Below are 14,931 nucleotides of genomic sequence, written 5' to 3'. Positions count from 1 at the left end.
AATTGTAGTATAAGTAGGTATTTAATTAAATTATTATTAATATTAATATAAAAGAAATCAATTAAGTTAAATCGAATTATAAGCCGTCCAACCATAATGAGTCTTTTATTACGACCTACAAAACTGCAATCTCCTTTGGTTCGTCATAAAAGATATCTAATGACGAAACTGCATTATATTTGTCAAAACAAGGTTAACACTTAAAAAGTGTAAGAGAAAAGTTGACGAAAAAATTAACTGTTTTCAAAATCATGATCTAATGAACATAATTAATGTTAACACCGATACAGTCTTCGAATCGAAAATTAGCATTTCTCTTGTTCCATCTTGAAGTTTCAATACTTAAAGTAGAGGATTTAGGTATTCAAAAATACAGCGTGTGTTATGTGATATTATTTAATTAGTACCACCAGGTGTATTTAGTTTAGCTCTACATGTGCGTAATGTCCTTTTCAAGAGAGAAGTTACACAGCGGTGGCGCTAGCGTCTATGCAATAATTACTAATAATTAGGCATAGTGTCAATTCACTCGTGCCTATTTAGTTTACAAAAAAATCCGCATCCATTCTTTCGTAAAAAGGACATACAAACTAATTCTAGGCGTTACACTAATATAGTGTATTTACAACAAAATAAATAAGATTTATTTGACAATTCTCAATTACATTCGTATATTTAAATACAATTAACTTCAATTTTTAAATCAATAACTTTTATGTATTTGTGAAACTTTAATTTAACACAGTCAAGTTGATCGATACAGAACTGAATTACATTTCTATGGCAGTCCATGAGTCTAGCTTATATACAAAAAATATACTCTACATTAATTCCAAAACAAACTATAGTATTTATTGGTGGTGAATTACGTACAAACTAGTTTGAGTATTCAAAACTTAATAATACAGTACGGTTTATAATACTAACGCTATTTACAAATCAATATACAATATCGTCGTACGTGATCGAAACGTAGAATTAAATTCAGTCCATACAGACGTATGGAGATTATGTCAAGTCTCTTTCAATTTAGAGATGCTATCAATCAAGTCGCTAAACGGTCTTGTCTGACGTTATCGAGATCTAGTTTGATGTTGGTGTAGCTATCTCTGGGCAGGTCGATTCCGTCTTTGGCGAGGGTTTCGAAGATGGAGATGAGGTTATTGAGTCCGATGAGGTAGCCATCCTCGTGGTTGCCGACCTTCCAGGCAGAGTTGTGGTCGATGTTGACGTTTTCTGGGACGGGGACGGTCTTGGCGAAGTCTATCATCCAGATGGAGGCTCGCCGCTGGTCGTGGACGAAGAGGAGGGAGCTGCCGATGAGCTCGTGGGTGCGGAAGAAGTGAGACTCCTGGACGGTAGCGCGGATGCTCTTTAAGCGCTCTAGGTATCTTGGCTGGAACAAGAAATTGTCTATGAGTAATTACACAAACACTTTGATTTCATCACAATATGTTGATACTGTCTCTGATAGCTTAGAAGAAACTTAACTGTCGGTTAAGTAAAGAAAATTATTTCACAGGTCCTGAATCACTCTGTAGGTACAGTAGAAGTGACCGCGATTACGCCATTTATTCTATTTTGCATATAAAACCATTATAGAGGTAACTAGAATCAGTAGTTATTTTGTAAACATTTCGTGCAGTGAACAATAGTTTTTTTTTTAATTATTTAGATGCACAAATTGTTGTTAATAGGTAACATTGAAGTTTATGTTGCCTAGAAGTTTCTTATTGTGAATAAAATTAGTTTACGTAATTCAAGAGATCATTGGTCATTTACGTCTTAAACTGCGTTCCTTTAACCTATGTTTTGCTTACCTACTTCCATTATAATAATTTACATAAAAGGTCTAATAGTTGAAGGTATAGTTTAATTTACCAAAATAAAAGTAGCTTCAAGAAGAAGAGGATAAATCTCAATATTATTATGGCTTAACTGCTTTTAAGATCTTCAAATACCTGTAGGCTTGAAACTACGTAAGCGGACACCCGTGCGGTTTCATAGTAAACTGCCACAGATCATAGAAGGGAAAAACTGCCCAACGCGGGTGCCCGCGAACTTCGCGGAGCGAAGGAACACTTTCGTTTGAAACCGCCGCGCAGGCGTTCGCTTAAAACACAGTTTGAAGCCGTTTACTATCATACCTATCTATGACAATCTTCAATCTGTCTATCTACCATGTAAATTAGTACTTGTTGCTACTCTGTAACAACATAATTGTCTCAGATTACTGGGAAACAATCGTCTAATTAATAATGACAATAGCAGGTGTAACGTCATCGTAACAACGTAGTTTGATGCATCACATAATTACACATCTCGTGTGACTTTTATACGAGTATTATTGTACGTCTATTTTTGTCCTGTTTTGAGATTCCCGCGCTTTTATTAGGCACTTAAAGACCAGAAAAAATTGTTTACGAACTGAAATAATGCGACCAATTGAAAGCACGACAAAGACGGAGCATCCTTATTTACACGCTTGTATAAGAGCCTTTTAACTCCTCGTTGAGGGTAGTTAGACTATAAATAGCCAAAAAGGAAATTATTGTACGTCTAAGTAGGTAAAGGGCATTTTACAGCAATCCTCTAATCTATTCAAATCAGATTTAAATAATCTGCATTCTCGAGCATTGCATTCTTTACTAAAACAGGCGATTTTGGCCAAAACTTTGAGCTCTATGTAGTTGTTTTATCGGCAACCAGCACAATCACCTCCGTAAAAAATCTATCCCAAAAAAAGAAAAGAGAAAACTCACCACAGAATTTGGAAAGCTGCTGGTGAAATCTTTGAATGCCTCCACTATCTGCTCCCTGGTCTTCGTGGTCTTGAAGTCTTTGGAGCTGGTGCCGTCAGCCTTCTTCACCCCGTCGATCCTGAAGCCAAGAGTCGACGTGGAACTGATGGTCTCTCTCCAGATCATGTACCGAGGCTTGGTGACTCCTTTGCTCCGGTGCTCCTCATCGGAAGGTGCCTTTGGGTCTATCTGGATCATCTTTTCGTACATATCCTGGAATTGAGAGGATAATGAGATTAGTAATGAACTAGCAATAAATAGAGTTGCTTCTTTGCAAGCTGGGAATTCTAGCAAGAAGCATTGTTACATAATAAAGGTCCTTAATTTGGGGCTGTGTCAATTAAGAATATGAGCCATTGGAATAAAAAATGATTCACGTAATAAGATCAGATATGATGAAAAATAATACTTTTCGTAGGAATCACAAAGTTCTAGTAGGTAATGATGTTATTAAACATCAAACCAAAGAAAGTATAGTAGAGACGCACAATCAACCTAGTAAATGGTTTATCTTTAAGGTTTTTTTTGTTGGCCCGACACAATATAATGATGAAAGCCAGCCCTTCATCATCATCATCATCTCATCCATAGGACGTCCACTGCTGAACATAGGCCTCCCCCAATGCTTTCCATGTTGCCCGGTTGGTAGCGGCCTGCGTCCAGCGCCTTCCTGCTACTTTAAAGCCAGCCCTTGCTGAATGCAATTGCTCTCGGTCTATCGTTTCTATCTAAAGAAGTTTAGCAGTAAGTACTTACTCATATTTCTACACTTTGATTCTAGTAAATTAGAAAGGGTTGTTTTTCTGCAGAAAATAATCTGATGATGATGACGATGATGATTCCTACAGTAATGAAGATAAAGATTCTTATGGTTCTGATACTCACTTTCCTCAGCTTGGTCTTCTCCTTGGCCTTGGCCAGCTCCTCCTCGAGATATGTCCGCACGCCGATCTTGCAGTCCATGACGCACGGACAGTCGAAGTCGCTCAGCAAGTCTTGTAGTTGTAAGTATACTGTGTGTTGCTGAGTTAAGGAATTTTTGTGGCGAATGAAATTCGAAATACTTACTTTTGCTTTGTACGAATGATACGCAGATTTAAAGTGCTAATGCCCGTTTTCACCATCAATCCCTAATTTTTAAGTGACCCCATGAAATCAAAATTCCTGTTATGTGTTACCATAGGGGTCACTTAAAAATTAGGGATTGATGGTGAAAACTGGCATAAGACTCTGAAATTGGCTAGAGTTATGTAATAAACTACTCTGTAACATGTAATTATTATCGACAAAGCTGTTGAGTTTTCAAATAAACAAATAAGAAGATCGAATCATCTGATTAATTCAGAAAATTAGAAATGTATGCTACATAACTATGCATTATTATTGTCTCTAAATAGTCTTATGTATTGTCTTATTTATCTGTCTAGTGAATTGACTTGGAACATCCAACAGTAATTAATCACAAGCATAAAATATGTATTATAGTTATTGTTACTTATACTACATTGACTTCTGTCTAACGAGTGTCTTTAAGAAAATTTATTAAGCCTTTGTTTTTATCATAGAAAATGATTCTACTACTCGTTAGTACGTACATGTTTTTTTCTCTTATGAAATTATGAGATTTTGACTTAACAAATTGCGAGATTCGATGTTTTTTTTTAGTAATATAAAGTTTTGTATAATTATTGGTAAAAGGATACGTTCTCCATCTTCACATGTGACTTGGCCTTTGTACTCTGGGACGAATGGTCGCAGAATATCCTTCATCAGTAACTGTAAAGAAAAAAAAACACTCTTAAATAAAAATATTTTAGTAATACTACACTCAACAGAAAGACTAACTAAAGTTATATAAAATCTCACAAAAAAAGTCACGTAACAATAGCGACCTGTACTATAATAACAATGGCGCAAAAGAAAAAAAAAGACAAATTAAAACAAAATTTGACATTTCAAATCCGTTCTAAAAACAATCGAACGTGCCGTGCCGCGTGCCCAAAATTCAGTTGCAAAAAATATTAAGGCCGAGTTGCACCACCTAACTTTAACCGTAACTATAACGATAACCGGTGCTTTTTGTATGGAGTTTGACATATTTTTGACGTTTGTTAAAGTTAAAGTGAGATTGTGCAACCTAGCTTAACTTGTCAATGTTATATTTTGAACAAGGCAAGTTCTCAAGACCAACGACGGCGTCACGCATTGTTAACGGGCATCTTGACGTCAGAGTATTATCTGTTTCATGTAAATTAATAACAATTTTGTTGTCAACTTGACTTTCGCTGACTACGGTGAATGACTTCATTTATTTATAAATGACTTCATTTCTTTAAATGGTGAAGGAAGAGTATGCATTAAAAGTAGTGTTTGTTGTCAATTGTTTTACAGACAGGCTTTTTAAGAAAATTTATTTCTGCGTATCTATTTATTTAAGTAGCTAGTAATAAACTTGGTCTAGTAGACACTTAGGTAGATGATTCAAGTATTAGAGCTGTAATTTTTCTCCAAATGATATTTAAATATTCATGTCTTATTCATAATTTTGCTAAATATGGGATTTTGTAAATAAAACTTACTCGATTGTTGTACTCGATCAAAGTGCCAATTATTTTGAAAACTCAAGCTTTTTATTTAAAAAGATCAAAATCAAAAGATAGTCGGTAATAATTCTAGAAATTACTAGATAATTACAGCTTCCGATTCATTATATTAATAGTGGACATAATATTTACTGTGTATTTTGTAGACATGTGTGTTTCACATACATTATCAAATCAAAGCGTGTAATGACGTTCGCGAATTAATGTAATCAGTCAATATGTGAGCAGTCACTGCTGCACTGTTATATTGGATGACTTTCAAGCAAATGATCACGTAGATACAATATTGTCTGATCATCAATCAGAGATAAATAATATAGAGTCTCTATGACTAGCGATCGAATTTTTCATTGCTTTTCTACCTTAAATGGTGTCCAATAAGGATCATCTATCATAAGCCAAGGCTGTACAGTCTAAATTGTATGGTACCTTGTCTCATATAGGATTCGTTTAGGTAACACATTAGCAGTCCTTAAACTAAGCATATTTTTGAGCACGGGTTCTTGAAATGAGAGTGCGTAGAGAATTCGTAGTGAAAATTAAACGTACAAGTTTGACGAAAGCAGTAAGCGATGTTTCTCTACTAGGTTTATGTATTTAAATTAAATAACTTCACATGATTTGTCGATTGTTAGCAATGGAAGGTACTTCATGGAATATAAATAAACCAGCAGTATTGAGGTAACGCATCGCCTACTGCTGCATGTAGACTTCGACTTCGAACTTGTAGCTTCTTCGAATTAGAATATAGTCGACTTTCAACTTGTAATTTAAGACTGAGAAAATTCTAGGAACTAGGAATACTAGAAACAAGTAGATGTGCAGAGTGCTGATGGAACTAAGATTTTATAAGAAAAAGAAGAGAGAGATGAGGGAACGACCGCGTTCATGTATTTTTGGTAGAGTGACAGATAAACAGTGTATAAAAGTCACATTCAAATATAGCTATAATAATAATATGGAATGTTTGTACAGCCAGCGCTGCAGCGTTGTTTGATTACTTACAAAAGCAGGTTTTTACGAAAATACCAAAGTCTCACCTTAAAACACATCTCCTCTTGCGGGCACAGCTTCTTCAGGATCGTGCCCTGGTCAGGTCCCGCCTTGAAGTTGCCCTGGTGCCCTGCTAGCTGTATCCACGGGTACCTCTGCTTCTTATAGGTCTGGAAGAACGGCGTCCACTGCACTATGTTGCGGAGTTTACGCCATCTTTCTGATTGCTGGAAAGAGATAGAACATTTTTGTTAGACAGTCGTACAGCTAAATGAAAAATGAAAATGAAATATTTTATTCAGCGACACAAAACAGCATCAAAAATATGATACAAAAGTAAATTTAAATAGAGTAGGTAATGTGCTTGTCACCGAAACGGTATCCACTCAGCATCATGCCGATAAAGTAATGCCAGTCATCATAAATACCGATTCTACATTGCTTTTTTGGTTGCAAAGTAGTTCTGCTCTTTACAGAATTAGAATCCCTGATCACTGCAGAATTGTCAGTCTTTAAGGATCTTTACAGTTTCACACAAGAGAAAAAATTAAATTCTAAGGTAGAGTTGCATCATCTTGTAAATCTGTCAAATTCCATACAAAAAACTACGGTTATCGTTAGTATAGTTACGGTTAAAAAGTTATCTTTACTTTTGATGTGGCCTACAAAAATACATTTTATAGACTGCAGGTATAAGGTTTTTTACCCACTCGATCGTCCGTTGGATTTTATTGGTTTATAATGGAGTAATTCCCACATATTTCTAACGCATTTTCCTGGTTACAATTAACAGAACTACCTAAAGCGTCGGATTTTAGTGTCAATCATTATTTCGGGATATCCCGTTAATATAATTTTACGCAAATATAAAAGCCTAAACGTCATTGGTTTTTGCTATAATTAGCTTATGTTATCTGACTAGCCACCCTGTTTTTATTTATGATTTTCTTATCATTAAGGTCGACTATCTTTAAACACTTGACATTGAAGGCAGTGACCAGAGACAGATTACAATTTTTAAGGACGTAGCACATTTATCAACCCGGAAAGGGATTGTAACCGTATCAACTCAAGGCGGTCAGTATTCTTTGTATGAAACTCCATACGCTCCAATGCCTCGCCTCGCAATGAGGGATTTCGCGAATGAAAAATCCGCCAGATGGCAATACGTAGACGCGAGGTCCAAATGCTGCATGATTGGTTAATTTTGACGTGACATTTACAGATATGTCAAAATCCACCAATCACGCAGCAGTCAGACCCCACATCCACGTCCCGCCATCTAGCGGATCTTTCATTCGCGAAAACCCTCATTGACAGCGCACGAAAGGCGATGACAGTTCGCGAAAGGCGATACGGTGTTGATCCCTTTCCGAGTTGATAAGTCTGCTATGAGCTTTATAGTGTCTTTATGCGAAAGTGGAATACTACAGGAATGCTCTTCCAATAAAACCATTAATAGGCAGTTTAAATTCATATTATTTGACAGTGATAATCATCTTACACCACGTTCTTGCAATATATTATGTTCTCAGCTAGTAGGTACTAGGTACCGCCGCTTGACTATTATGGTGTACTTACTCGTAACAAAAGCATTAATTAGCTTAGTACGAGGGATTAGCGGGAATTAAGGAAATGTTTTGGATTTTTGCCGATCTTTTGCCTATCGAATTAGTAATTATGACATTTATCTTGTGAATAAACACAATATTTAACAGTTTCATACTTGTCGAATAGGTATCGTTCGTGACCCTGTTATGTGACTTATAAGCATTGTTCAAAGTCTTTGCGTGGCCATAATAAAACAATATTTTTACTATGATGACGCCAAACTAATTATGAGTTGATTAACGATTTTCCCACACATAAACAGAGCAAATAATCGCAGTAATAATATTGTGATAATAATGTGTTTAATGTTCGGTTTTAATTATTATTTTTTCAAGTTATTGCGACATCCCAAGCTTATCTAAGGAAGTAAATAATTAACAGGTTACATAATACCTCCTATGTACATGTTCAGATTACTTTAAGCCGTTTTTTAGTGAAACCTCAATTAAAAAGAAATCTAGTATCCATCAATCGTTCGTATTATAAATATAAAAACTAAATGTTACTTCTATAATAAAATATTATTTAAAACTCTTTATAACCATGTAATTTATTAATTAAAATTAATATTTAACACTAATTAGCCGAAAATTCATAACAAAACATTATCCTGCAAAGGGATATTAATAATTATTTTATCAAAACAACGTTCCGAATATAACTACATTTATGTCAGTATAAACAAACAAATTGAACTGCGTACAAACTGAAGTTATGAACCCTAATTACAACTATAGTAAACAGGTAATTAAAGTAATCATAAACTGACGTCACAAATTAACATTACTGATAGAGTGCAATAATTATTGAGATTATGTTAGTATTAAACATGATTTCCCTTCAAAATGGCTAAGGATCATCAGATTTTTTTAAGAAATAAAACAAGCGCTGAAAAATAAATTGACCAAGTTTTCAATTTACTGTAAAATTAGATTTTTCATAGAAGAAAATAGTCCATTTTTATTTCGCGAACAAGTGACATAAAAGTTTGTCATCAAAATCTATGGGAGAGTTCCGTAATGACAGCTTATAAAAAAATTCAACTAGGTACTTAGGCAGAGTTGTATTATCTAACTTTAACCGCAACTATAACGATAACCGGTGTTTTTTGTATGAGAAGTTTGACGGATTTTTGACGTTTGTTAAAGTAACATGCAGTGCCGTATTATCCATAAGGCACTTTAGGCCAGTGCCTAGGGGCCCACTATGACCAGGGGCCCAGCACTCCCGATTAAAAAATGAAAAAAAAAAACATAATAATGGTAGATTATTTTTATGCACCAAAACTCAAACCACCTCAAAACTTCGCTTTATTTTGGTTTAAACACATTCAATCGTCTTAGTTCGATATTGTGGAACTTAATTCATTTTCGTAACGTTGGCATTACTGCTTTGGTTTACATGACAAGATTGGGGGAGTCCCTGTTTTTTTAGTAGATTTCTACTTTCTTGGTAGATTAGAGGCAAAGAGAACGATGATTTAGTTAGGCGAGTAGAATTAAACACAAAAATTAATCAAATCGGAAATAATTCCTACAAAAGATTTTATTACTTTAATGGCTTCATTAGTTGCCCATTAAAACTCTCCTAGGTTTTCGACTTCGACGGAGTTATTGTGCTTAAGTGGTGGGGGCCCCCGGAAGGGTCGTTTTTTCGGTTTTCCGGTTATACCGCGTAAAGGACTTATCCTATCGAAAAGTAGTCTTCATGACGGTTGAAGAGCACTTAATCCTGCATTTTATAAGACCAAATTCACATGTTTTAGACAAACCGTTCTCGTGCTTATCTTTGACAAAGGAGAAAATGTACGTATAATTAATGACCCTCTCTACGTTCAATGGCTCGTTACCCGCAGGCTTCCAAGTCTTGAAAAGGGCCGCCTCAACCAGTGTAACCCTATCAAGGCTTACGAGTTGGATGCGCCTATCATTGTTCTTCCCAGCCGTTCCTTAACTGTGGTTGCTGCACCTCTTCCTTGCACTCCCCTGAACGACTCTGTGTTACCTACTGTGGCTGCCCCTCTTCCTTGCACCCTCCTGCACGACTATGTTGCCTAGCCGTATGCCTGGTCCAATGTTCGACGCCAAAAATCAACAACAACAAGTTCATATTAAAACGCTGAAGAGTTTTTTGTTTGTTTGTTTGAACGCGCTAATCTCAGCGGCCCTTTACAAGGCTTAGGAGCATGCAGGTAACGAGCTATTGGACGTAGAGACGGTTATTAATTATACTTACATTTTCTACTTTGTCGAAGATAAACACGAGAACGGTTTGTCCAAAACATATGAATTTGGTCTTATTCAATGTAGGATTAAATGCCCTTCAACCATCATGAAGACCACTTTTCGATAGGGTAAGTCCTTTAAGCGGTATAACCGGAAAACCGAAAAAACGCCCCTTTCGGGGGCCCCCACCACTAAGGCCTCAGCCTCGAACTTAGCGGGCAGCGGGGCGGCGGCGGCGGCGGCGCGGGAGCGGCAGGATCTTATGCGTAAAATCAAATAGACCGGTTCTCGAAAACAGCGGCGCGGCAGCGGCGCCGGAGCGGGCAACGAGCGGGCAGCGGCGAGGGAGCGGGCAACGAGCGGGCAGCGCACTCCTTCTTTTGCCCACAATAAATCGAGCGTTAGGAATAAATTTGAATCGAAATAAAATTGTCGCCGTTGTTCAGACATTTCGTTTGCGAATAAAAACAAATATCTCGACAACACAACCCCGAACACAACACTTCGCCGCTAAAGCGCCGCGCGAGCTGCCCGCTTGTTTCGAGAACGGGTCTGCGTTGCCCGCCCCGCTCCAGCGCCGCCGCCGCTCCCACCCCGCTGCCCGCTAAGTTCGAGGCTGAGGCCTAAAGCACGGGTGCGCCAAAGTTCACCTAAATTTTCAACTCCGAAAATTGGAAGTCCGAAAATGTTCTTCCTAAAATTTTTCATCCTAACAATCACAATTCCTAACTACTCTGTCTCTAATGTTCATAATTCCGAATCATTCAACTTCATAATGTCATTAGCAATAAACATCTATTACACTTTTATTTGTTCTCCTAGATTTTCTAAACATAACCATATTTTACACTATTATTCAAAGTCATATCTTTTTTGTTTAGATTTCTTTCTTTAACAATATATTAAAGTTCAAGTTTGTTGGCATTAGCACGTATACTTGAGTCCCGCTCCATTCATTCAGTCAAGTTCCAGAAACGAATCGGTCCTATCCCAACTAATATTATAAATGCGAAAGTAACTCTGTCTGTCTGTCTGTTACGCTTTCCCGCTTAAACCTCGCAACCGATTTTGATGAAATTTGGCATAGAGATAGTTTGAGTCCCGGGAAAGAACATAGGATAGTTTTTATCCCGGTTTTTGAAACAGGGACGCGCGCGATAAAGTTTTTCTGTGACAGACAAAATTCCACGCGGGCGAAGCCGCGGGCGGAAAGCTAGTTCATAATAATTGGTTTAGGTTAGAACTGTGACCACAACGCACCAGCCGAGCGAGCGAAGCCAGAGTCCCGCTCTCCAGTCATTCAGTCAAGTTCCAGAAACGAATCGGTCCTATTAATAATTATTGGTTTAGGTTAGGTTAGAACTGTGACCACAACGCACGAGCCGAGCGAGCGAAGCCAGAGTCCCGCTCCAGTTATTCAGTCAAGTTCCAGAAACGAATCGGTCCTATTTATAATTATTGGTTTAGGTTAGGTTAGAACTGTGACCACAACGCACCAGCCGAGCGAGCGAAGCCAGAGTCCCGCTCCAGTCATTAAGTCAAGTTCCAGAAACGAATCGGTCCTATTCATAATTATTGGTTTAGGTTAGGTTAGAACTGTGACCACAACGCACGAGCCGAGCGAGCGAAGCCAGAGTCCCGCTCCAGTTATTCAGTCAAGTTCCAGAAACGAATCGGTCCTATTCATAATTATTGGTTTAGGATAGGTTAGAACTGTGACTACAACGCACCAGCCGAGCGAGCGAAGCCAGAGTCCCGCTCCAGTCATTCAGTCAAGTTCCATAAACGAATCGGTCCTATTCATAATTATTGGTTTAGGTTAGGTTAGAACTGTGACCACAACGCACAAGCCGAGCGAGCGAAGCCAGAGTCCCGCTCCAGTTATTCAGTCAAGTTCCAGAAACGAATCGGTCCTATTTATAATTATTGGTTTAGGTTAGGTTAGAACTGTGACCACAACGCACCAGCCGAGCGAGCGAAGCCAGAGTCCCGCTCCAGTCATTAAGTCAAGTTCCAGAAACGAATCGGTCCTATTCATAATTATTGGTTTAGGTTAGGTTAGAACTGTGACCACAACGCACGAGCCGAGCGAGCGAAGCCAGAGTCCCGCTCCAGTCATTCAGTCAAGTTCCAGAAACAAATCGGTCTATTCATTATTATTGGTTTAGGTTAAGTTAGAACTGTGGCCTTACGTTTTATTCGCGAAGAACGTACTTCTGTACGTAGTATTTATTATTATTATTCTATGGTATGAGTGAAAATATTATGGTAATGTTTAGGGATAAAAGTGTTATGATAAAAAACAGTAGGAGTTTAAATATATTAACATAAATAATATTATTAATTAAAATTTTCGGAAACATGAGTGTTATGAACATCGCCGGTAGCACTACAAATAGTATGAATGAAAACTTTAGGATGAAAAATTTTAGGAAGAGTGATCATTCGGATTTAAAATCGTTAGGAAGAACAATTTCGGGTAAATAACTTTAGGTGAGCCAATATGGACCCCTAAAGCACAACTCAATCAAAGCCGAAAACCTAGGAGAGTCTATTAAGCCCATTAGGGCAACCAATGAAACCACTAAAGCAATAAAATCTTTTGTAGGAATTATTTCCGATTTAAAATCTAATTCTACTGGCCTATAACTAATATTAAAACATGCTTCTTAATCAGTACACCTACATTTTTATTATGTTTATGTTAGTTTTATAAAAATATGCAAGATTTTCCTATTTTTTGTTTCATTTGTAAATGACTCCGATACTTCGTCTTGAATCAAGGCGTATACTTTTGCAATGTGATGACTGAAGTCAGTTGTTGATGATGATGGTACTTTCATTTTATTTCATAATGACAGTAAAAAATTCCAAATTGCGTTGTTGTGGTATGAAAAAGGGGGGGCCCGAAACGAGCTGTGCCTAGGGGCCCCGAGATGGTTAATCCGGCCCTGGTAACATGGTGCGTTAGTGGTGGCGTTTTGTAAAATCAAATGATGACAGATCTTGATACTTTACGTGAAGTGACAATGAACCTTCCTAACTCGTCATGCCAATGTCTACGTGACTACGTTAATAGTAGCATTGTCATCAAAACAATTAGCCAAAATAGGGCATATCACACATACACATACTAAGTCTTTTAAAGTAAATTGCGTCACTGAAGCCAAAATCAGACATGTTTTTGTTTCTAGTAGTACCTGAAGCAAAGGTCAAAAAACAGTAGGTAACTATGCAATTAAAACGATAATTAATTTGGAAAGGGGAAACTCTATTTGGCAATTAAGTGGCAATGGGCAGGGCACATAGTACGCAGAACCACAGATAATATTATTATAATACAGAACTGACGGCCGATGGGGCAGCATAATATAATACAGAACTGACGGCCGATGGGGCAGCAAGGTCTTGACGCAGGCTGCTACCAACCGGGCAGCATGGAAAGCATTATGGGAGGCATATGTTCAGCAGTGGACGTCCTATAGCTGAGAATGATGATGATGATAATGAAACTCTATGTAATTTTATCGAAATTTGCCCCAAGGGAAAATACATTTGGAATTGCACTTCTTCGTAAGCGAAACGGGGAAACCGCTATTAATAAATCCACAGCGCAACTTTATAGGTGCTGATTACGTGACATTTAATAATATGATATTGTTATTGACGTCACGTCAGGTGTTGCAGTTTCCGCCAAATTGATTTTTAATAGCTATCAGTTGCAAGAATAACTTGTCATCATAGGATAGCGAATACTATTTTAGCTCTTTAAAAACCTACTAATTCATCAAAATAGCCCAAACTCAACATTACTGTAAGTAGATGATGATGAACAGCTAACTTTAGCAATATACGTCACGCTTAATAGTTTTTTTGGAAACAAAAGAGTAATTTTTCTGTTACAGGAAACAAAAACCCATGTCATTTGGAGACAGTAAAGTTTCCTAATGGTAAAAGTTATTTTTAGCAAATCATTAACTCTAGTAAATATAACTATTATACCTTCTTAACATTGCACACATAGGCACAGAAGACCACATCCACAAAATCCTCGATCGTAAAATTGCAGCTTTTTGAATGCATCTTCAATACAAAGTAACAACTGATCCCACTAAACTTCACGTATTAAAACAAAACACTGTAACCTCTTTAGTTTAAAAAAACAAAACACAAAACCTTCACGAACTTTTTAAAAATAAAAACACGTGTTTCCAAATTCAAAAGTTTGAAATTCAACGGTTCGAACTGCGTGGTGTTTGGGTAAGCACTGAGTGGAGTCACGTAACATTCGCCAATATAAGCCACGGTATCGGTGACTCAACGACCACAACACAAGTGTGACGTAAATCAAACGTTGTACTTTAAGTCAATGCAACCCCATTGGTGGATGCTACGTCTGCAGGCGTGAACTAATGGAAAACGCAGTTTCTATACGCAGACGGTTTCACAAAATTTGAGCGTGATTCACGGTACAGTAACTTATCGGTTTGGACTTTGTTTTGAACCTATTTCGTAGCTCGTGGGAACATTATTACCAAATGAGGAATATCTCTAGAGAATATTTTATGCAAAAAAAAATATGCCAAAGTATATTAATATTAAAAACATTAGGCGAATGGAATTCGGGGGATAACCCCAATGACCGACAGCGACTCGAAGGATCACGATGAGATATTTTTAAATCGAGTAATTTTGCCA

General features: G+C 37.3%; 1 protein-coding gene across 1 annotated transcript in view; it reads right to left on the bottom strand.

Annotated features, from left to right (window-relative positions):
• Positions 1-587: 587 nt before the first annotated feature.
• The window catches only part of LOC135078190 (inositol-trisphosphate 3-kinase B), a 114,935-nt gene continuing 100,591 nt past the window's right edge, over positions 588-14,931 (bottom strand). The window contains exons 3-7 of the mRNA XM_063972776.1: positions 6,445-6,624; positions 4,505-4,577; positions 3,687-3,814; positions 2,763-3,014; positions 588-1,396 (exon numbers count right to left, since the gene is read on the bottom strand). Of these exons, the coding sequence (XP_063828846.1) occupies positions 1,046-1,396; positions 2,763-3,014; positions 3,687-3,814; positions 4,505-4,577; positions 6,445-6,624 (984 nt within the window). The 3' untranslated portion in view covers positions 588-1,045. The remainder of the gene's footprint in view (positions 1,397-2,762; positions 3,015-3,686; positions 3,815-4,504; positions 4,578-6,444; positions 6,625-14,931) is intronic.

This window comes from Ostrinia nubilalis, chromosome 14 (assembly GCF_963855985.1).
Source record: "Ostrinia nubilalis chromosome 14, ilOstNubi1.1, whole genome shotgun sequence".
NCBI classification, from domain to species: Eukaryota; Metazoa; Arthropoda; class Insecta; order Lepidoptera; family Crambidae; genus Ostrinia; species Ostrinia nubilalis.
The sequence above is the reverse complement of the archived record's forward strand: the minus strand, read 5'-3'. Positions and strand labels throughout refer to the sequence as shown.